General features: G+C 43.8%; 2 protein-coding genes across 5 annotated transcripts in view; both read left to right on the top strand.

The window, feature by feature from the left end:
• Nucleotides 1–1,307, top strand: part of C6H20orf96 (chromosome 6 C20orf96 homolog) — a 40,136-nt gene extending 38,829 nt beyond the window's left edge. For all 4 annotated transcript variants that reach the window (XR_005779807.1, XM_040436964.1, XM_040436963.1 and 1 more), the window contains one exon: nt 1,060–1,307. Coding sequence is in view for 3 of the 4 variants with exons in the window: in XM_040436964.1 (XP_040292898.1) it covers nt 1,060–1,120 (61 nt within the window). In the remaining variant the exon portion in view is untranslated. The remainder of the gene's footprint in view (nt 1–1,059) is intronic.
• Nucleotides 1,308–12,559: 11,252 nt separating this feature from the next.
• On the top strand, nt 12,560–22,901 carry REM1 (RRAD and GEM like GTPase 1). The gene is made up of 5 exons (XM_040437723.1): nt 12,560–13,120; nt 18,381–18,666; nt 20,397–20,470; nt 20,620–20,821; nt 21,959–22,901. Exons 2-5 carry the CDS (start codon nt 18,381–18,383, stop codon nt 22,231–22,233), a joined length of 837 nt encoding a protein of 278 aa, XP_040293657.1. The 5' UTR covers nt 12,560–13,120; the 3' UTR covers nt 22,234–22,901.
• Nucleotides 22,902–24,506: the final 1,605 nt, after the last annotated feature.

The following is a 24,506-nucleotide window of genomic DNA, read 5'->3' as shown; positions in this document are numbered from 1 at the left end:
AGATGAGTCCAGCGTGAAGGAGCGCAGCACCGCCCCGCATCCTCAGAATCTCCTTCTTGCTCCCCGACGTCAGAAAGCTAGAGCGCCGTAATCTCGCAATGCTCGAACTAGCGCATGCGCAGTGTCGTCATAGTGTTCCTTCCCTCTGCTGGCATCAGCCTCAGGGAACGAACTGCGCATGCGCTATTTCGGGCATCGCGAGATTACGGCGCTCTAGCTTTCTGACATCGGGGAGCAAGGAGGAGATTCTGAGGATGCGGGGCGATGCTGCGCTCCTTCACGCTGGACTCATCTCACGTACAGGACACATATCAGGTTAATTTGCATATCTATCAAATCTTTTTTTTTTTACATAATAAAAGCACACAGAGCTATGGGGACTGGGTATTGCGGATGTGCTAGCGGCCATCTAGCATCCCATGTCCTCAGCTCTATACAAAAAATCCAGGTGACAGGTTCCCTTTAAATCCCCCTCTTTCCCAATTTTACATATAAAAATCTAAACACAATAAAAAAATTAATATATTACCGAAGGTATCGCCACGTCCGAAAAAGTCAGAACTATTAAAATATAAAAAAAATATCTCCTATGCGGTGAACATCGTGACAGAAAAAATAAGAAATGTGCGATTCGCCATTTTTTTGTCACCTTGCGGGGGGGGCAAGGTGACAAAAAAATGGCGAATCGCACATTTCTTATTTTTTCCCCCCAAAAAATTGGATAGGACTGTTCTATTATGGGTTGGACGTTCCATAAGATGCAGAATGTGCGCAGAATTTTGGTATCGTGACAACCCTACTTGGCACTGGGCCAGACCAACCCACAGGTACAGCAACAACAGCCACCATGCGGCACTGCCCCATGTGAACAGATCTCAAAAGCTTACCTTTCCATTTGGTCTAACAAAGCAGACTGAGACCAAGGTGACCAGTTTTCCATATTTTTGGGTTTGAAGATAATCTATCGCCCTTCAATATACATGAGCACTTTATTATTATAATGTTAGAGCAATGGATATGCATAAAGCATACACTGACAGATCCTCTCTCTTCCCTCAGTTGTCCAGCTGATGAAGATGTAGTCCTGGATATCCCCCTGAACCAGCCAATGTATATCTAGTGCATGCCGCGGTCTGAATACTCATTACAACCTTCATGCACAATTACTTCTTAGACCGCACTGTTATGCTGAACAAACCATGGAACATGATGGCAGAACAAGGACTTTGTCTCCGTAATTATGTTAAGTTGCTAAAGAATCCATGATGTGGATGTGAGGGTAGAAGCTCATGTCTCTAGGTGCATCAAACAAACCTTCAATAGCAGCAGACCACGCAACTGCTATGGGGCCCGAGGGGAGGCAGGGCCCTGCGCTGAACTACTTCCTCTTCACAATTTAAAAGCACTGCATTTTCATGTAAAGAGATTATTTACAATGTAAAGAGATTATTTCAGCTTCTAGTAAATGGTAGTTGTATAAATTCCTGTGCACTCAGCTCCCCCTAGTGGTGGCTGAAGGTAGACAGCTTTGTAATACCGTAGAAGGGAAGCAGATTTATCTAGGTATTTTTGTCGGTTGACTGGTATGAATACATTGAAAAATAGCACCTGTTCCATTTTTTTTGGAGGGAGGATTTTTTATTACAATTTTTTGTAAATAAAATGTCTTCCACTTAAAGGGGTATCCTCATCTTCCCTTTTCATACTTAACTTCCTTAAGCGCGATGTTCACTTCCTGGATTCTTCTCCCGGCCGGGGCCGCGCTTGCGCAGAAGACTGAAGAATTTCGCCGGGCCGCGCAATGTCCTGAACGCGCACGCCACCGCGCATGCGCCATGGTGACTTAGTCCTGGCCTGTATAGTACAGAGCCGGCGTGTGCATTCGCGGCTCTGTACTATACTGGCCAGGAAGAAGTCATCATGGCGCGTGCGCGTTCAGGACATTGCCCGGCCAGGAGAGAATCTTCAGTCTTCTGCGCAAGGGCGGCCCGGCAGGATTCGACAGGAGAGGTGGCCGTAACCAGGGGAGACCAAAGACAACATCAGGTAAGAGGGGACTTATTCTCTAAAAAAGGGTGGGAATTGGGTAATAACATGTATTTAGAAAAATGATCGCTGTCAAATCATTAACAGATTTAACAGTGATCATTAAGATGAGAATACCCCTTTAATAAAAAAAAAAAGTAAATTTGGCAGAAATCTGGGTATTGCATTTTGCGTTGCCATGGGAGTGATTAATGCACACGTATTGGCAAACTAGGGGAGCTCATTGTAATTTGTGCTATGGGGCACTATAAGATCTGTGTACGCCCCTGGTTTTTATATTAGAATGCAGCAACAATTCAACTTTACCATTTGGCAGATTTATCACACAGGAGTCAGGACTCATAGAAAGCTGAAAGATAACCCATGTGGAAGCTGTACTAATGGCCATACTATCACCCAGCTTTGCTAAAGACGGATATAAAGAAGAACAATTTTAATTTGGATTAATTCCAGGGCTTATACTCCTCAGGATAGGTCACCAGTATCAGATTGGTGAGGGTCTGACATCCACCATCCTAATCAATGGATTGAAGGGGGTGAGAGTGCTGTGTTCTCTTTAGGCCTCTTTTACACGACCGTATGACTTTTTCAGTGTTTTGCGGTCCGTTTTTCACGGATCCGTTGTTCCATTTTTTTTTTTTCGTTGTGTTTCCGTTTCTGTTCCGTTTTTCCGTTCCGTTTTTCCTTATGGCATATACAGTATACAGTAATTACATAGAAAAAATTGGGCTGGGCATAAAATTTTCAATACATGGTTCCGCAAGAACGGATACGGAAGACATACGGATGCATTTCTGTATGTGTTCAGTTTTTTTTGCGGAATCGATGACTTGAATGGAGCCACAGAACGCGATTTGCAAGCAATATTAGGACATGTTCAACGGAAATACGGAAACGGAATGCATACGGAGTATATTCCGTTTCTTTTGTGGAACTATTGAAATTAAAGGTTCCGTATACGGACCGTATACGGAATGCAAAAAACGGCCCGTAAACGGGGGGGGAAAACCGGTCGTGTTTAAGAGGCCTTATTGCTTACCTGAACATCCATCTATATTGTAGCAGTGGTTCAGGGTAATTACAGCTTCGTCTCCCATTCAAGTGAATGGGACGAAAAGCTGTAATTACTCTGCACCACTGCTGCAATGTAGATCTTGTGCAGGTTAGGCTACTTTCACACTCACGTTTTGGGCGGATCCGTCACGGATCTGCAAAAATGGATCCGTTACAATAATACAACCGCATGCATCCGTCATGAATGGATCCGTTTGTATTATCTGTAACATAGCCAAGACGGATCCGTCATGAACTCCATTGAAAGTCAATGGGAGACTGATCCGTTTTCGATTGTGTCAGAGAAAACGGATCCGTCCTGGCACACAATGTAAGCCAATGGGGACGGATCAGTTTTCTCTGACACAATCGAAAACGGATCCGTCTCCCATTGATCCGTTTGGCTCAGTTTCGTCAATCGGACAGCAAAACGCTGCAGGCAGCGTTTTGGTGTCGGCCTCCAGAGCGGAATGGAGACTGAACGGAGGCAAACTGATGCATTCTGAGCGGATTCCTTTTCCATTCAGAATGTATTAGGGCAAAACTGATCCGTTTTGGACCGCTTGTGAGAGCCCTAAACGGATCTCAGAAACGGAAACCAAAACGCCAGTGTGAAAGTAGCCTAACCATACTTAAAGAAACAGCTGTAGTAAATTATAAACTGCTAATTTCTACATGATGGTAAATAGGTTTTTGGAAAAATAAAAAAAATATTCCATGCACATTGTCATTGATCTGAATGGCCCTGTGTTAGCTGGGAATGTATAAATAAAAAAGACAGTAAATATGAAATTCATGGCCTTTTTTACAAGTCAAAAAGACTATAAAGAGTTTTTTATTTATTTTATGCACTTATATAGTGCTACTATATTCCGCAGCACTTTACAGACATCACACTGTCCCCAATGGGGCTCACAATCTAAGGTCCCTTTCAGTATGCCTTTGGATGTTACAGTTTAGCATTTTCTAAAAGGTTTCTTAAGAAATCATGTTTATAACATAAACTGATACCAGCCACTTTTATCCATCCCTGGTCTGGCTAGGCATTGCCTATGGGGAAATGTAAGCCATACCTACTAATGTAAAGCTGTCAGACGCAAGAACACTAAAAAACACTCTATAAACTTGGGTGCCAATTTCTACTGCAGATTTACGGTACTTCTGTGTGTGCCATTTTTTTTTACAAATGTTCCCCACAATCACAGATATCTGGGGAGACACAACACAGAAAAGAAGATGGTCTGAATGTACAATGCATTCAGAAAGTCCTCAGACCCTTTCACTTTTTTCACATTTTATTATGTTGCGACCTTGTGCTAAAATAAGAAAAAAATCTATTTTTTCCCCATCATTCTACAGTCAGTATTCCATAATGAGAAAATGAAAACAGAATGTCCAAAATCTTTGCTAATTTATCAAAGAACGGAAAATGCAAATGTGATCGCACTCTACATCCAGCACTCTGCCCTGCCTCCATGCTGGATGAGACATTGGTGTACATTTTGGCCAAAGCGTAATAAGCCACTCACCGCGTCAAGGTCGTCTCATTTGAGTGGTCCCTAACACTAGTTCCTACCTGTTCATGGGCCATGACCGCCACACAAAGTCCAGGGAATGCAGGTCAGCATGCAAGCCAAGCACACTCTGCTTTTAACCCCGTCCGGTGCCATTACAGCTTTCATCGGATCCAGGGATGCAAGTACCAACATGCATGCTGAGCCCACCATATACTTCTCCTGGAGCCAAATGGCTACTGGTAGGTTCTATATAAGCAGACTCAGTTTTATACTGACTTTAAAACCAGCCTCCAGGACAGATTGACTGGTCAGGTGTGCATGACTCAAAGGAGATCGCCACGCCTCCAATATATACTACAAAGAAAAATGTGGGGGGTTGAGTCAGCACGACCCGTATGTAGGTGCATATCACTATGGCGAAATACATATACAAACGGAAAGTGCAAATGTGATCGCACTCTACATCCAGCACTCTTCCCTGCCTCCATGCTGGATGAGACATTGGTGTACATTTTGGCCAAAGCGTAATAAGCCACTCACCGCGTCAAGGTCGTCTCATTTGAGTGGTCCCTAACACTAGTTCCTACCTGTTCATGGGCCATGACAGCCACACAAAGTCCAGGGAATGCAGGTCAGCATGCAAGCCAAGCACACTCTGCTTTTAACCCCGTCCGGTGCCATTACAGCTTTCATCGGATCCAGGGATGCAAGTACCAACATGCATGCTGAGCCCACCATGTTAGGGACCACTCAAATGAGACGACCTTGACGCGGTCAGTGGCTTATTACGCTTTGTCCAAAATGTACACCAATGTCTCATCCAGCATGGAGGCAGGGCAGAGTGCTGGATGTAGAGTGCGATCACATTTGCATTTTCCGTTTGTATATGTATTTCGCCATAGTGATATGCACCTACATACGTTTTGTGCTGACTCAACCCCCCACATTTTTCTTTGTAGTATATATTGGAGGTGTGGCGATCTCCTTTTAGTCATGCACACCTGACCAGTCAATCTGTCCTGGAGGCTGGTTTTAAAGTCAGTATAAAACTGAGTCTGCTTATATAGAACCTACCAGTAGCCATTTGGCTCCAGGAGAAGTATATGGTGGGCTCAGCATGCATGTTGGTACTTGCATCCCTGGATCCGATGAAAGCTGTAATGGCACCGGACGGGGTTAAAAGCAGAGTGTGCTTGGCTTGCATGCTGACCTGAATTCCCTGGACTTTGTGTGGCTGTCATGGCCCATGAACAGATAGGAACTAGTGTTAGGGACCACTCAAATGAGACGACCTTGACGCGGTGAGTGGCTTATTACGCTTTGGCCAAAATGTACACCAATGTCTCATCCAGCATGGAGGCAGGGCAGAGTGCTGGATGTAGAGTGCGATCACATTTGCATTTTCCGTTTGTATATGTATTTCGCCATAGTGATATGCACCTACATACGGGTTGTGCTGACTCAACCCCCCACAATTTATCAAAGAGGAAAAATTGAAATCTTGCATTGACCTAAGTATTCAGACCATTTACTCAGGACTTAGTTGAAGCACCTTTGGCAGCGATTACAGCTCTAGTCTTCTTGGGAATGATGCCACATGGTTTGCACACTTGTATTGGGGAACTTTGTGCCATTCTTCTCTTCAGGTCCTCTCAACCTCTGTCAAGTTAGTTGGGGACCATCAGTGGACAACCATTTTCAGATCTTTTACTGAGGAGAGGCTTCTTTCTGGCCACTCTGCCATAAAGCCCAGATTGGTAGTGCCACAGTGATGGTTTCTCCCATCTGCACACAGGATCTTTGGAGCTCAGCCAGCATGACCATTGAGTTCTTGGTCATCTCTCCAAGGACCTTTTCCCCTGATTACTTAGTTTGGTGGGGCGGCCAGCTCTTCTTCCATTTAAGAGTTATGGAGGCCACTGTGCTCTTGGGAATTTTCAGTGCAGCAGAGATATTTTTTACCCTTCTCTAGATCTGTTCCCCCCACACAATCCTGTCACTGAGCTCTTCAGGCAGTTCTTTCCTCCTCATGGCTTGGTTTTTCCTCTGATATGCATTATCAGCTTCGAGACCTTACAGTTGCAAGAAAAAGTATGTGAACCCTTTGGAATGATATGGATTTCTGCACAAATTGGTCATAAAATGTATCTGATCTTCATCTAAGTCACAACAATAGACAATCACAGTCTGCTTAAACTAATAACACACAAAGAATTAAATGTTACCATGTTTTTATTGAACACACCATGTAAACATTCACAGTGCAGGTGGAAAAAGTATGTGAACCCCTAGACTAATGACATCTCCAAGAGCTAATTGGAGTGAGGTGTCAGACAAATGGAGTCCAATCAATGAGATGAGATTGGAGGTGTTGGTTACAGCTGCCCTGCTCTATAAAAAACACACACCAGTTCTGGGTTTGCTTTTCACAAGAAGCATTGCCTGATGTGAATGATGCCTCGCACAAAAGAGCTCGCAGAAGACCTACAATTAAGAATTGTTGACTTGCATAAAGCTGGAAAGAGTTATAAAAGTATCTCCAAAATCCTTGCTGTTCATCAGTCCAAGGTAAGACAAATTGTCTATAAATGGAGAAAGTTCAGCACTGCTGCTACTCTCCCTAGGATTGGCCGTCCTGTAAAGATGACTGCAAGAGCACATCGCAGACTGCTCAATGAGGTGAAGAAGAATCCTAGAGTGTCAGCTAAAGACTTACAAAAGTCTCTGGCATATGCTAACATCCCTGTTAGCGAATCTACGATACGTAAAACACTAAGCAAGAGTGGATTTCATGGGAGGATACCACAGAGGAAGCCACTGCTGTCCAAAAAAAATTGCTGCACGTTTACAGTTTGCACAAGAGCACCTGGATGTTCCACAGCAGTACTGGCAAAATATTCTGTGGACAGATGAAACCAAAGTTGAGTTGTTTGGAAGAAACACACAACACTATATGTGTGGAGAAAAAGAGGCACAGCACACCAACATCAAAACCTCATCCCAACTGTGAAGTATGGTGGTGGGGCATCATGGTTTGGAGCTGCTTTGCTGTGTCAGGGCCTGGACGGATTGCTATCATCAAAGGAAAAATGAATTCCCAAGTTTATCAAGACATTTTGCAGGAAAACTTAAGGCCATCTGTCCACTAGCTGAAGCTCAACAGAAGATGGATGTTGCAACAGGACAACGACCCAAAGCATAGAAGTAAATCAACAACAGAATGGCTTAAACAGAAGAAAATACACCTTCTGCAGTGGCACAGTCAGAGTCCTGACCTCAACTCGATTGAGATGCTGTGGCATGACCTCAAGAAAGCGATTCACACTAGACATCCCAAGAATATTGCTGAACTGAAACAGTTCTGTAAAGAGGAATGGTCAAGAATTACTCCTGACCGTTGTGCACGTCTGGTCTGCAACTACAGGAAACGTTTGGTTGAAGTTATTGCTGCCAAAGGAGGTCCAACCAGTTATTAAATCCAAGGGTTCACATACTTTTTCCACCTGCACTGTGAATATTTACATGGTGTGTTCAATAAAAAACATGGTAACATTTAATTCTTCGTGTGTTATTATTTTAAGCAGACTGTGATTGTCTATTGTTGTGACTCAGATGAAGATCAGATCACATTTTATGACCAATTTGTGCAGAAATCCATATCATTCCAAAGGGTTCACATACTTTTTCTTGCAACTGTATATAGACAGCAGTGTGTCTTTCCAAATCATGTCCAACCAACTGAATTCACAGCAGGTGGACTCCGGTCAAAGTGTAGAAACATCTCAGAAGGGAACAAGAGAAATGGGGGGCAGATACATTTCAAGAGTCATACTAAATGTCCATGTGAAATGTATTTTTTTCCTTTCTAATAATTTAGCAAAAATTTCTAAAATTCTGTTTTCACTTTGTCATTATGGGGTATTGAGTGCAGATTGATGGGGGAGGAAATGTGTTGTTTTTTAATTTTAGCAAAAGGCTGCAACACAGCAAAATGCGAAAAAAGTCAAAGTTGTTTTTTTATTATTTTGGAATTTTTCTTGTATTCAAATACATTTTATAAATCCAGCATCGGGATTATCAGAAATTCAACTACTGGAAGTTCTGATGCGTACACACATACATGTGCATCTATACATATATTGTGTAGGTCCTCTTCTTGCCTCAAAAACAGCCCTGACCCATCATGGCATGAACGCCACAAAACCTCTTAAGGGATCCTGTGGTATCTGGCACCAAGATTTTAGCAGCTGCTCCTTTAAAGGCTATGTACACCTTCGTGGCCAATTTTTTTTTTTTTTCATTTTACTCATTTTGGGCTAAAAATAATTTTTCAATTGGTCTTTATTAAAAATATTGAGCCGTTTTGTCACAAAGGGCTGTTTTTCTAGCTGTGTGAATGGTACTTTCACTTTGTGCCCCTCATCTATCAAAATCCCTTATCTGTAAATTACTAAAAGGTCATAAACACTTACTGTATTTAACCCCTTCCCGACCAGCGGCGTAATAGTATGGCGCTGGTCGGGTCTTTAAAGATGGCGCCCGCACCTGAGCGCTGCGGGCGCCACCTGCTTCTTATAGCAAACACCTGCGGCTCATGTCCGCAACCGGCAGTAATGCCGATCGCGGACATTTAACCCTTCAGGTGCCGTGGTCAATCCTGACCACGGCATCTGAGCACGCTGAAAACCCGAAAGCGCATGCTTCCGGTGGTGATCCGGCTCCCCCATGCGGCGATCGGAGGAACCGGAGCTTGTGTGCAGTAGCCCCTGTCTTTGTGAATGACAGGAGGCTGCTGCATAGTATTTCCTATGGAGCCCTTGCATGTAATAGGGCTCCATAGGAAACAAGCAATTTTCTCATAGACTCAAATCTAGTGCATTGGAGTCTATGAGAATAGCAATCTAATAATTGCATGTTATAGTTCCCTATGGGAACTATAAAAAAGTGTAAAAATAAAAATAAATAAATAATTCAAATCACCTTTTTTCCCAAAATAAAAATAAATGAACTAAAAAAATATAAAAAATACACATCATGGGTGTCACGATGTGCGAGAACGCCCATAGTATAAAAATATATTCCCCATACGGCAAACAGTAAAACGGAAAAAAGTGTCCAAATGGCCGATTCGCTGATTTTGGTTGCTTTATTTTCTACAAAAAATTAAATAAAAAGTCATACACACCCCAGAATAGTGTCAATGAAAAGTTCAGATCGCCCCGCAAAAAATGAGCCCCCATACAGCTCCATACACATAATTACCAAAAAGTTCTAGGAGTCAAAATATGGCAACAAAAAAATAAAACTGATTTTTTTCCCACTTTTTTATTTTTTTATCACTATCAAAATGCAAGAAAAACTATACATATAAGGTATCGCCGGATTCGAACTGACCTGTAGAATAAAAGTAACTGGTCAGTTTTATCGTACATGGAACGTCGTAAATAAAACTATGGTGGAATAGCTTTTTTTTGCAATTTCACCCCATTTGGAATTTATTTCCCGCTGCTCCCACTACATCATATGCAATATTAAAGGGATTCTGTCACCAGGTTTCACCCCCTCCAGATAAAAATATGGTTATGTTCAGGGAGCTTTCACGATTCCTAATGTGGTCTTATAAATGTAATCTGTAGGCTCATTTTGCTAAAAAAAAAAACGCTATTACTAACCTGTCATTCAACAAAATAAGGTGCCCAAGGGGATGTAAATGGATCCAAGCTGCCGCCCGCACCCGCCGCCGTTCGTGCCCAGCTCCGCCTTTCCCGACCTCAGCGCTGCCTCATAATCCTGTGTGACGCCTCCGGCTCTCCCTCCCTCCTCCCCCCTCCTTCTGCTCTAACATCTCGTGCGTGCGCACAGGGCTCTGACTGATGCGCCCGTGCGGACTTCTCCGTTTGGCTTCATAGAGCAAAGTGCGCATGCGCCAGCACTTCGCTCAACCTCTCGATGACCTGCACACTGGCAGAGCCCTGTGCGCATGCGCAAAATGTTAGAGCAGAAGGAGGGGGGACGGAGGGAGAGCCGGAGGCGTCACACAGGATTATGAGGCGGTGCTGAGGTCGGGAAAGGCGGAGCTGGGCACGAACGGCGGCGGGTGCGGGCGGGCGGCAGCTTGGATCCATTTACATCCCCTTGGGCACCTTATTTTGTTGAATGACAGGTTAGTAATAGCGTTTTTTTTTTAGCAAAATGAGCCTACAGATTACATTTATAAGACCACATTAGGAATCGTGAAAGCTCCCTCAACATAACCATATTTTTATCTGGAGGGGGTGAAACCTGGTGACAGAATCCCTTTAAATGGTGGCGTTGGAAAGTACAACTTGTCCCGCAGAAATCAAGCCCTCATATGGCTATGTGAACAGACAAATAAAAAAGTTATGGCTCTGGTAAGGCAGGGAGCGCAAAACAAAAACGCAAAAAAAAAAACTCTGGGAGTGAAAGGGTAAGCTACATTATTTTCTGTAAGAAAAGAATTGAGCTATAATAAGTGTTTATAAGGTCAGAGATAAGGAGCCCATCAGCTCCCTGCCTGACGGAGCAGAAAGAAAATTTAGAACCAGCTACTAGAAAAACTCAAAGCAGTCCGGAGAAAATGGCTCAATATTTTTAATAAAGAACAATTGAAAAAATTATATTTAGCTCAAAATGAGTACAATGCAATAATAAAAAAAAAAAAAATGCCACCAAAGGTGTACATAGCTCTTAAGTCCTGTAAGTTGCAAGGTTAAGCCTCTATGGAACGGACTTGTTTTTCAGCACATCCCACAGATTATTGATTGGATTGAGATCTGGGGAATCTGCAGGCGAAGTCCACACCTTGAACTCTGTAATGTTCTTCAAACCATTCCTGAACAATTATTGCAGTGTGGCAGGACGCATCCTGCTAAAAATAGCCATTGCCAGTAGGGAAAACCACCGTCATGGAGTGTTCTACGCCATCACTTGCAGAATCTGAGTGGTTAAATCACTGCGATTGGAGTAATCTCCAATCCCAGTCATTGTGGATGAATGTCAGCTGTATTATACAGCCAGCACCTGCCACATATGGAGTGGCCTTAGCTTGTGAGCCTTCCCTATACATTTACATTGCACCAACGACGTAGAGTTATGTTGTGGTTAAAGGGTTGTCCCTTTGGACCCCGCCATTTCTCTGCCTCCCTTTGGCCTTTACTTAGGGGTAGCGATGATACGCCTGTATGCACATATTGCACCCATTTACTGGCTCTGTGTGGCATCTACACTTTCAGTAAAACTGGTGGCATGGAAATGAAACATAAAGGGGAGATTTATCAAAACTGGTGTAAAGGAAAACTGGCTTAGTTGCCCATAGCAACCAATCAGGTTCCACCTATTATTTTCCAAAGGATTTCTGAAAAATGAAAGGTGGAATCTGATTGGTTGCTATGGGCAACTAAGACAGTTTTCCTGTACACCAGTTTTGATAAATCTCCCCTTTATGTTTCATTTCCATGCCATATTTTTCTTGCCATTTTGGAACGTTTTTCTTTAAATTAAGAGTCCGAAAAGCTTTACAGATCAAACACTTCTCACAGCTGAGGGTTTGATAGATTTGTATCCAGTGCAGCCATTGTCTGTGAGCCAGGGCTCATTCACACGAGTGTGTGTGCCCCCTGCCCGTATTGCGGACCACAAACAGCAGGTCCGCAATAAATGGGTACCGGCCATGTGCACTCCGTATCACGAATGCGGACCCATTGACTTGAATGGGTGCACAATCCTCAAAATACGGAGCGGTGCAAAGCAGAGGCATGGAGCGGAAGCCCACAGAAGCACTACGAAGCACTTCCGTGGGATTCCGTCCATGTCTCCGCACCGCAAAAAATAGAACATGTTCTAATTTTTTTGCGCTGCGGACTATATATTGTGCATCGTGGACCATTCAAGTCAATGGATCCGCATCCGCACAAGGACGGTGCTCGTGCATTGCGGTCCACAGCATGGGCATGGGGCACACACTCTAGTGTGCATGAGCCCTTAATTAAACATCTTGGACTCCAGACTGATACATTTTTCCACCCCTTAAATTTAAAAAGATTGTTTCTGTTCACTGATGGCAAACAGAGATCTTGAAAACTGAGACATTGAAAGCTGCAGCTGGAGGATCCTTGGAACAGTTCTGATTCTTGTTCTCCACGGCGGTGTCAGTCGTATTTAACCCTTTTCTTGCTCCAGCACTTTGGTTTACTTTAGGTCATTCGTACAGTCCTGCTGCCGGTGGTACATGCAGGAGGTGTGGTTCTATCGCTGGGAGCTGCTGCTTCATATAAAACACAGCTGTCCTATACTTGACAGCAAGAGAGTTGGACGCTGCAAGAGACTTTCACATCCCAGAGGGAAAACCGCGTCGTCAGCGTCCTAGGACACGGTGGCTTCTCATATACAGGAGGATATTTCAGGGTGTTTAGAGACCATCAGCAAGGCAAGAGAACGCTCAGGACATAGCAGGAATCCGATTCGGAGTCCTCTTCGGGGCAGAGGTAAGACTTAAATCAACATGTGCTAGAGCTATACGGCGAGTTTGGTCACACACCACCAAGATCGCATTGTGACATCCCGATTAATGATTGTGAACGCGGTCGGGTTACTACACGTGATGCGTCCGCAACCAGACCAAATCTGTTAATATTTTGGTCGCAGGTCACAAATCATAAGCGACTTTTCCAGGACAGCGATCAATGTATGTACAAGCTGCATGCCACAGGTCAGCAACTTTTATGTTATGTCTAAATTTCATGGGACCCGCAGACAAATCCCACTTGTATTCAACTTGATGTCGCCATGTACGTTACAAGAAGAAGAGATCAGAGGAAGATGGGGGTCTGGATAGGTGTAATTTGCGATAGACGTTCCTTTTCAATGTCGTGTGAAACATTCACTTCAAAAGTGTGTCGCACTAGAGACGAAGCAATGTTTACATTACATTTATGGCGTGTTTAGATTGGCACTGTGTATATTTCACCCAGTTGGCATAAAATGCATCAATAACTGCTAATAATCAATATATCGCGATCTTGCGACTGCCTAGACACGCCCCCTTTAAAAAATCTTGGACGCTTAAAATAAATAATGCATAATTTCCATACCTTGAAAAATAAAAGTCATGCCAGTGTGCCAGCTAATTAACAACTACAGGAGCTTTGACAACAGTGCCAGACGCAAACCGGTGCCATCGATGAGCAGGCAAACACAGGCGTATTTAGCGTATGCAGAACCGCAGGAGACCACTGCTGAGCGTTATTCAGTGTTTCGCAGCTCGGCATGTTAGGCTACTTTCACACTTGCGTTCGGGGTTCCGCTTGTGAGCTCCGTTTAAAAGGCTCTCACAAGCGGCCCCGAACGTACAGCCCCAATGCATTCTGAGTGGATGCGGATCCGCTCAGAATGCCTCAGTCTGGCTCCGCTTGGCCTCCGTTCCGCTCAGCAGGCGGACACCCGAACGCAGCTTGCAGCGTTCGGGTGTCCGCCTGGCCGTGCGGGAGCCAAACGGATCCGTCCAGACTTACAATGTAAGTCAATGGGGACGGATCCGTTTGAAGTTGACACAATATGGTGCAATTTCAAACGGATCCGTCCCCTATTGACTTTCAATGCAAAGTCTGGACGGATCTGTCTGACTAACTTTCAGACTTAGATTTTTTTCTGAAATATAATGCAGACGGATCCGTTCTGAACGGATACCATCGTTTGCATTATAGGAGCGGATCCGTCTGTGCAGACACCAGACGGATCCGCTCCGAACGCAAGTGTGAAAGTAACCTTACTTGACAACTGTCTTACTGTTCTACATGCTTTCAGAGCACCCTGAGAGTTGTAGTTTCACCAGAGTGTCACTGGTGGGACACAATGGTGATAATTGCAATGACTTGGAGATTAGAGTGCAAGCATCAGGAATCAGTAGCCAATGTGAATGTGTACAGCGCTGCAGCATGTGTCAGCTCTATATAAAGAATGATAAATATAGGGTAGGTTGATAGGGTGGAAAAAGTAACCCAAGGATTTCCACTGTAGAGAATTCTCCAAAATGGTGGTATTTTTTTTCCCTGTAGGCATAATGGCGGAACGACAGACATTTTTTAATTTCTGCTGGTCACGTGATTATATGCAATGGATCCGATGTCTCCTCACCATGCCCTTGTCCTAGATTTACTTTTTTGTCTGCACCTAGAATGTATAATAAGTTGTGCAATTTCGCTTGAAAAAGGGGCATGGATTAGCAGCAAAGGACATGGCTTACCTTGAAAGGGGGGGTGGACTAAGATGCAACATTTTGCCCCAAAATTGTCCCACAATGCTGGCGGAAAATTCTGTCTCAAAAATTCAGAGAAGAGTGTCTGTGTCCACACCAGATTTATCATCCAGCATGAGCCCCTGTGATAAATCTGGTGCGTGTCCCTGGAAAAAATACAAAAAGTGCCGCCGCTTTGTAGTTGGGTCCAAATTGACGGAAGGCAGGGCCAGCAATACCATATTGCAGAACATTATACCACCCCCAACCACCCAAATACCATAGTCCATCACAAAATACATCCCCAAAAAACCTCCACTGGACGGCCATGAGGAGGGCCCAGGCATCGGCCCCCTGGGCATAGACCCAGCGGGAAATTTCCCCGCAAGGTCTATGGCCAATCTGCCCCGGCCATCTATAGGATTAGTAAATCGGCCCCCTTTATGCCCGTTACCTGGCATATTTGATACATTTGCAGTCTCACACCTACCTGGTTGCTCTGATTTGTGCCCAGTCGCTTACCATCCATCTGTAACAATGAGGCTGGCACTGGCGCATCTGACAGATGTAACTTGGCACAATAAAAATGATTTAAAGCGATAGTAACACGCGGAAAGGTCATCCAGCTGAAATCATAGATACGTGGATGTCATGTGACTCCGGCATTGTGGCCATGATGCAGGACCACGTAGGGCCTCACAGTTCAGTGACTCACACATACTACCCTGCCATTTGATGTTGGTATAAATAATCACAGCCTTGTCGATAATTTACACCGTATCCTCCAGCCAGTCGCAATGCTCTGCCCGTCAGCCCACAACTAGGTCATTGCTCTGCACAGCATCTTATAACTAGGTTAAAAGGGGGGTCTCTGTAAATGAAGCTTAATCCTTGTATAATGGAAATTTGTGCAAATTTATATTTAGGATCCTCACCATTCTCAAGATCTCTGCTTTCTGTCAGTGAAGGGTGACTGTTGTTTACCTTCAGAGGAGGCTAACCCGTCCTGGTTATGTCCTGTTGACATGGACAGAGCTCAGTAGAGTATATTCTCACAGTGGGGGTCATTTACAAAGACCGACGATTTATGCCAGTTTTTGTTTCCTCTCTGCGCTGCCGGAGGATTTGGCCAATTTATGACAAGGCGCCGACATTTACACCTGCTTTCAGGTGTACATGTTAGTAAATTTGCCTTGGCCAATGCTCCTGCCCCGGCACGTCCCAAGTGTCAAAAGTGTCATAAAAACACCCATGCAAAAAACTATTGTCGTGCGGATGTTTAAAAATAGACGCAAAACGGAACTTGCAACTATTTTTACACCAAAACCTGGCGTAAAAATTTTAGTAAATAAACCCCAATGTGTCTGATTTGAAGTATTATCTTGGTCTTGGTATTTTTGCAGCTTCTACATGTGTTTTTGCGAAAATAGTGTTAAAACCATGACGTGAAACGGGCTGTCAGCTTGGTCAACACTATACAGTGACTATTACAATCACATTGGTGCCAATTTATTAAACGGTGAGCGAAGTAGTTTCCCTTAAAACAACAATGGAGAACTCCTTTAATTTACCTTCACTTCCACACTACATTGCAGAGTAGAATTGTTCAACATGTTCCTTATTCATAATGTATGTAATTAAAGGGGTTCTTTGGGCTTTTAATATTGAAGACCTATCCTCAGAATAGGTCATCAATATCAGATTGGCGGGGATCTGACACCCAGCACCCTCGCCGATCAGCTGTATGAAGGGAAGGAGCGCGCAGTGTGCCAGCGCCGTCTCCCTTCTCGCTTCCTGTTCACCGCTGCTATGTCTATGGCGAGCAGAAAGAGAGGCAGGAGACGGCACGTGCGCACTGTGCGTGCCTTCCCTTCAAACAGCTGATCGGCGGAGGTGCCGGGTGTCGGACCCCCGCCAATCTGATATTGACAACCTATCCTGGGGATAGGTCGTCAATATTAAAAGCCCGGAGAACCCCTTTAATGTTTAAGCCCGGAGAACCCCTTTAATGTTTCCAGAACGCCCCTTAATTACACAAAACATGCATGTAGAAGAAAGTTTGTAATATACTTACCGTTCCAAAGATGCATGGATTGACCTCTCACTTAAAGGGGTTGTCCCATCTTGTCATTTTCGCAGCAAGATGGGACTAAGTGCTGTACCTAGGTGTCAGGCTTACGGAAACAGCCGAGTTGGCATAGTGGTGAATGGGAGCTCTGTAAACAGTGTAGCTGAACAAGGAATGCTGCTTCCCTAATATCTGGAGTTGGGAACGTCGAGATGTGATAACCCCTTTAATGGCCCTTTTTTTAAAAGCCAGAATCCGCCGACATCTGATCCTTTACCGGGTTTCCAGTCTGGACTATAGATCAGACTCCACTTCTGCTGTGGGTGGGGCCAGAACTATTCCTCTCCCTGGCGCATGCGCAGATGGGACGGATTCAAAAGAGGGATAGTTCTGGCCCCGTCCACAGTGGAAGTGACGTTGTGTCCATAGCCCATGCAGAAAACCGTAAAGGACGTGATATTAATGGAAGCTGGATTTTCAGAAGAGGTACGTCACGTGACCAGGTTCCCAATCCACAAAATTTCGGAAAGTTAAGTACGCTATATTACAAACCTTCTCCTATCCTCTAATCCGCCAATTGCTGGGCCCCTGTGCTTTCACACAGCTTCTCAGGCTGGAAAAGGAGGAGTGTCTCAGACTACCAATGCAAAGTGTGTACCAAGTAGTCTGAGAAGTACTGTGCCCATGTTTAAGGAAAGCAAAGGAGCCCTGGAACTGACAGACTGGTGACATGATGAATGATAGGACAACACCAGGAAGGCAATGTCAATTTTATATGCCAGACTGGAGGGTAGTTTTCGTAGAACAAGAATGTTTGTATTCACTGAAAAGATGCAGAGATTCTGAAAGTGGTGAGGAACGGAAACATAAAGCGGCAGTTTTATGAAAGTGTCTAAAAACTGATTGATAAATTATACTAAAAAAGGTTAGTGACATATGACTAGACATACCCACTAACAATCTGAAAACTCATTTGCAGAGGAAGTCTATGGGGGAGATTTATCAAAACTGGTGTAAAGGAAAACTGGTTTAGTTGCCCATAGCAGCCAATTAGATTCCACCTTTCATTTTTAAGAGCTCCTTTGGAAAATGAAACGTGGAATCTGATTGGTTGCTGTGGGCAACTAAGCCAGTTTTCTCTTACACCAGTTTTAATAAATCTCCCCCTATATGCTTGTTGTATATGCCAACTAATGGTAAGCTCAGATGTGGCAGGGGTTTTTCCACTGCTGTTTTTGACACCACTCATTGGCAAATACAAGGTGAATCCATGACAAAATTCCCCTATGATTACTATGAATTTTGTTCGAAAATGCCTACTCAATACTCCCGATTTCTCAGTTTCCACCATCAGTATCTGAGAGGCTTCCATTGCCTATGGCCACCCATCCCACGGAGACATATGTGAAGTGTATGATGAGTTCCTGTCTCTGCTCTTATTTAGATGTGTGCAGCTCGTGCCCCACTGAGGAGGAGAGCTAGCACACCCCTACCTTGCGCACACCAGAACCGTTTCCACGCCAACAACCCCATCATGGACATTTCTGCTACCTGTCAGCATACAGGAGAAACAGATGGAACAGATGGTCCTTCAGAATCACAGGGATCAGAGGGAACATCTGATGGACTCTTCAGGGTCATTCTGCTGGGAGATCCTGGTGTTGGGAAGTCAAGTCTGGTCGGCATATTCAGAAGAGATCAAGACAGGGAATCAGCAGAACAACAACAAGGTGAGTGAAAGTAGTGTCTGAGGTGCAGACTGGTTGGATTATCATTACAGTGCCCCCTATTGGTCATATCTTGTGAAAAAACTATCCAGGTTTTTACCATAACTAACTGTAATAGAAATGAACGTGGTGGCCAGGTCTAACTACTGAATTTTAGACCCTTAATCTTGATGCCAGTGTTGTATGAACAGAAATGCCATCATTGTGGACTCTCCCTGGTCAGAAACGTGGTGTGAAGCTAATGGGCCTGATGCACAAATGCAAATAATGATGCTGGTCTGTTATGGAGCACTGGGGACCTATGCTAAAAGTAAGCCCTCCCTGGAGTGGGAGCCCAGTTGTGACTGATGCCTTTGTACCCTCTAGCTACACCACTGCCTCTTTTTGAGAAATCCACCTTTGCAGCCATTTCTATTGTTCAAACCAATATAAAAGCAATGCAACAACTGTGGAAATAGTGTATTTTAAAAAAATCCACTATTTTTCTTTGGATACAGCTCCGATTCATACCCGACATATGTGTCTCCAAGATTACAGACTACAAGCAACCCATGTATTGTCTGATCCTGCAGTCATGTCTTCCTCTACTATTTCTGTTGATACAGACAGTAGAGATGTAAGAATATAGAACAGCCGGATCAGACTACACAGGGTTTGCTTGTAGTCTGTAACCATGGAGACACAAAATGATACAATCTTTCATAACACAACTACTTCTAAAGTCACTTATTTTTGTAGATACAGTGGAGTAACTAACACATTGCTTGCAACAGTATATACACCCCTGATTACTTGTCTACCTCATGACAATGCAGCTTGGATTTATGAATCAGTTGTTGGTGAAATACATTTAAACACGACCTGTAACCTCTTTTGACATGTCTACTACTTACATTCATGATGTAATAAGAATTCTGGAGCATCTATTCTTATGACTCTATGATGTGCCATTTCTTTATTATTCCTCCTAGACATTATAAATAAATTGCTAGCAGTTTGCAATGAAGGTCCAAATGGGTGGTACTAGTTGGGTGTGTGTCCCTGCACAGTTTGACTCTATCCAATGAGTTCTGCAAGTGTTAGACTGTGCAGGGACACACTCTCAGTTGGTAACACCCACTTGGACCTTTATTGCAAACTGCTAGCAATTCCTGCATAACTTCTATCAGGAATAATAAAGGAATATCACAACATAGAGTCATGAGAATAAATGCTCCAGAATTGTTATTACATGAGGAATGCAAGTAGTTACTAAAACAGACATGTGAGAAGAGGTGACAAGTCCTCTTTAGGCCTGAGGGAGGAGGGGGGGTTGGCCATTGAATTAAAAGGCAAATCCACTTGTCATAGCTTTACAAGATTGTCTCTTTCAAAAAGCGTGTGTTATTAAGCAGGTTCTCAGTCACTAGCTGATTGCAGGGGTCCCTCACAGGCATACCTTGAAGCTCCAAGGCTTCAATGGAAAATCAAGAAAGGACTACCACCTTTCTCTGTGGCATAGGAGAATTTGAGTCACCAAGGCTGACCTCTACCTCTGCAGCCCCTTCTTTTGAGCATCTGGAGAGACCAGTGGTGCCCATTAAAATCAAAGGATGCCAGTGCTCCTCCAAAGCATTATCCACTGGGAGGTTCTCTTACATCCATCATATGGAAAAGGATATGTCCATTTTTTTCATGGTCTTGCATTGTGGCAGGGAGATCCAGCATCAGTAACCACTGACCCTTTCATTCAGAGCTGTACCAGTGCACCCTGACGGTGGATGGAGAAGACACCAGCCTTCTCTTGATGGACATCTGCGAGATTCAGGTAAGCCGCTCCATTAACCAACTGAAATCTGTAGATGAGACACTCACCTTTCAATTGTGTTCCTTATGGCGCTGGCCTGAGGTGGGTGGTCACATGAGAATCGCTGCAAGGTGCAGATTAATAAACTCTGTATATTCATTTGCCTTCAGAAGCGAACAGATGGATGTACTAGAGCTCTTCGAATGGGTCACGCTTACATCATTGTATACTCCGTCACAGACCGCTCCAGCTTTGAAAGCGCCTCAGAGTTACGGATTCAGCTCAGGCGCACACGTCAATATGAAAATATTCCAATAATCTTGGTAGGAAACAAGACAGACCTTGTCCGCAGTCGAGAAGTGTCTGTAGAAGGTGAGTGATTAAGAGAAAGCGAAACCTGTTTAAATATATGGCAGCTGACCAAGGGCTCCCTTTCCAGCTTCCGTCATGCTCTGCCAAAGTACGTTTCCTCCTACCTGCTCTTCCCACTCCAAGGATCTCCCCGATATCTACATCTACATAAAGCTTATTTTTTCCTGCTTTGTAGCATTTTACTGTTTTCCGAATTAAGCATGCAATGTAAAGTATGGTGTTCTGGTTTCCCATAGAAAGTTATTTCTATATGTATACATGAATATACACCTTCTGGGCTAGACTATGCTGATATAATGTACACATACACTATATTTAAGGGTGTATCTTTCTTAGAGACAGCCCATGCCTTTGATATGCAGCTCTTGCACACCACCAGACTGCTCATGTGGGCCCATTCTCCATTGGGTAGATGGCTTTTCACAAGCCTTCCTCAGGGGTTGAGGGTCAGACTGGCCCACCGGAGTACCAGAGGATCCTTAGGTGGACCCAAACTTTGATACCACAGGGGCCGCAAAAATCCAGGAAAACAACAACTTTTGGGTGCCTTTAGAGCCAATCACTTGACTCTAGGGTCAATTTCTGTGATTCAAAACCTATTACACTTTATTGATGATATAGGGGTTAGGCCTCAATAATAATTTAGTTTAGCGGGCCCCAGGAACACCAGTCTGACACGGCAGAGGTTACATTACATTCAATACAGGATGGATATGGCAGAGCAGGTGAACAAGCAGACCAAACACCCATTGAACTTCATTGGTTCATTAAAACCACTGAGAAAACACAGATGGCCTCTGTCAGTGGTTTTCACTGGCCATTGGTAGGACCATTGGTAGAAGATTAGTAGCACCATTGGCAGAAGATGTTCTGGAAATCCCTTTTCCAGCCTAGCAGTGTACGTGGAACACTGATGACACACAGGGGGCAAAAAACAGATCCTTCAGGGACCTCTTTACGAATGAAACACTGACCATCTTGTCATGGACATCATCACTGACATGTGAAAGAGGTCTAAAAAATAACGAGGAGCTGAAACACAAAGTACATTAATAAATATCTGAACTTGCTGTGATTAAAATCTGTATGGTAAACATCTCAAATGTTGGCAGTGACGTGTGATCTTCATTTACACAGAGGGCAGAGCCTGTGCCGTGGTGTTTGATTGTAAATTTATCGAGACTTCAGCTGTCCTGCAGCACAACGTCCAAGAACTGTTTGAGGGGATGGTGCGTCAGATACGGCTACGGAGAGAAGGGGCTGATCCAGCCGAAAGCTTCCGCATACGAAGCCATCGCAAAGAAAGCCTCAGCAAGCGGGCACGCAGGTTCCTGGACCGGCTTGTAACCCGAAACAGCAAGACCGTTTTGAGAGTACATTCACGGTCGTGTCATGACCTGTCTGTCCTGTGAGAGGTTCTTTGATGGACAGTAGGAACCTAGAACACTTCAAGCAGAAGGTATAGACCATGTGGATGCAACACCCACCCACCTAAGGTGGACTATCCAATTTGGGCCCAATTATGGCGGTTTCCGTCAACATTTCAAAGGATGTACATTTTTTTTTCCAACCGTGTCTTTTTTCAGCACTTTTCACTCTCATTTACACTATAGTCATGTGATTAATAAAAGACTATTCTCTTCTTTATTATTTACCTCTCTGTATACACAAAATCCACATCTTCCCCGCGCATGAACTTAAGTAAAGGAGCTGGAGTCACCATGAGACTCACCTCTCCTCCGCAATCTCTCCATCTTCTTCTTTTTCCTCCCCTCCCCCTCTCTCCTATTGCAAGATTTTATGGAATTTTGCCCAGCTCCCTTCTAATCCAACACTGACCAAACAGTGGAAAAACTGAGCTCAGTGTTTATGGAGAGAGGCCGGGAGAGACTGCACGGATAGAGGGGGTGAGAGAGGAGGAGGGATGGGAATGACTTGCAGATCCCATGTCTTAGGCTCAGTTTCCTTGAAGAGGATGTTAACCATTTAATGAGCAGGGCAACATGTCTTGCCAGTATCTGATTATCCAGAGCGTGTGAAAGAGGCAATTGTGGGTGCGGATGGTGTGGATGTTGAAATCTAATGGGTGCAAGTTCAAAGAGATATAAACACTGAAAAAATAATACTTGGTGTAATCTATAGACCCCCTAACATCACAGAGGAGATAGAAGCTCAACTGTACAACCAAATAGAGCGGGCGGCACAGGCTGGTACAGGGGTCATAATGGGAGATTTTAACTTCCCAGACATTGACTGGGGTCATGGTTCTGCCTCAACCGCAAAGGGGAGAAGATTCCTCAACTTGCTGCAGGACCACTTTATGGGCCAGTTTGCAGAAGCTCCCACTAGGGGCGATGCTCTGTTGGATCTGGTAATTTCTAATGATGCAGAGCTTGTTGAAAATGTTACTGTTCGAGAAACACTAGGTAATAGTGACCACAATATAATTATATTACCCCTACACTATAAGAGGCAAACTCTGTCAGGCAGAGCAAAAACACAGAATTTTAAAAAGGCTAATTTCCCTGGGTTGAGGGCAGCATTTCAGGGCATAGACTGGGAGCAGTTATTGTCACATAATAATACTGAGGATAAATGGGAGAGCTTTAAATCCACATTGAGTAATTGCACAAAAATTTTTATTACTTCAGGTAACAAGTATTCACGGCTAAAATTAAACCCCCCATGGCTTACAGCTACTGTAAAAAGGGCAGTAAATGACAAAAAAGGGCATTTAAAAAATACAAATCTGTGGTGTCAGATGTAGCCTTTGAAGTTTACAAAGGGCTTAACAAAATCTGTAAAAAGGAGATAAAATCTGAAAAAATACAAAACGAACTGCAGGTGGCAAAGGAGAGCAAAACAATTCCCCAAAAATTATTTTAATATATAAATGCTAAAAAACTAAGGTCTGAGCAGGCAGGTCCCCTAAATAATGGTTAAGGAGGTTAGTCACTGAAGATAAGAAAAAGGCAAAGTTACTAAATGTTTTTTTTAGCTCTGTGTATACAAATGAAGAGAAAGGAGCTGATATCTGTGGTGCTGGGGCTGTTAGTACATCCAGTGATATACTCAATTGGCTAACTGTAGATATGTTCCAAGAGAAATTAAATAAGGTAAATGTGAACAAGGCTCCGGGTCCAGATGGATTACACCCAAGAGTGCTTAAAGAGCTCAGTTCAATCATTGGTACAGTGCCAAGTGATTGGCGCAAGGCAAATGTGGTGCCCATATTCAAAAAAGTATCTAGGTCCTCCACAGGTAATTATAGACCAGTTAGTTTAACTTCTGTCGTGGAAAAAATGTTTGAAGGACTCTTAAAAGACTATATACAGGAGTATGTGACTGTAAATAATGTCATAAGTGATAACCAGCCCAGGTTTACCAAGGACAGAAGTTGTCAGACTGATCAGATTTGTTTTTATGAGAAGGTGAGTAGAAGCCTGGACAGAGGGGTGGATGTAGTGTTTCTGGATTTTCTGACTTTTACTGTATAAGACTGTATCAGTGTTCTGTGTCTGGGTGTACTGTTTCTATGGAGATTTGGACACTCTCTAGTGTAGTTATATGGAGGGGTGGAAAAAGAGAGTGATCTTACCTGCGTCCAGGTCCAAGCCCCAGAAAAGTGCGCTTCCTGGAAGAGAGGGGGGCTGCATATTTTTATTCGAGGAGATTTGGATTTCAG

The sequence above is a fragment of the Bufo bufo genome, chromosome 6, assembly GCF_905171765.1.
Source record: "Bufo bufo chromosome 6, aBufBuf1.1, whole genome shotgun sequence".
NCBI classification, from domain to species: domain Eukaryota; kingdom Metazoa; phylum Chordata; class Amphibia; order Anura; family Bufonidae; genus Bufo; species Bufo bufo.
The sequence above is the reverse complement of the archived record's forward strand: the minus strand, read 5'-3'. Positions and strand labels throughout refer to the sequence as shown.

Excerpts from the sequence above, each read along its gene's own strand:
- REM1 (XM_040437723.1), top strand. The coding sequence starts at position 18,381 with ATGTGTGCAGCTCGTGCCCCACTGAGGAGGAGAGCTAGCACACCCCTA. Across the intron at positions 18,667-20,396 it reads ATCAGCAGAACAACAACAAG|AGCTGTACCAGTGCACCCTG; the intron begins GTGAGTGAAAGT and ends CCTTTCATTCAG. Across the intron at positions 20,822-21,958 it reads TCGAGAAGTGTCTGTAGAAG|AGGGCAGAGCCTGTGCCGTG; the intron begins GTGAGTGATTAA and ends TCATTTACACAG.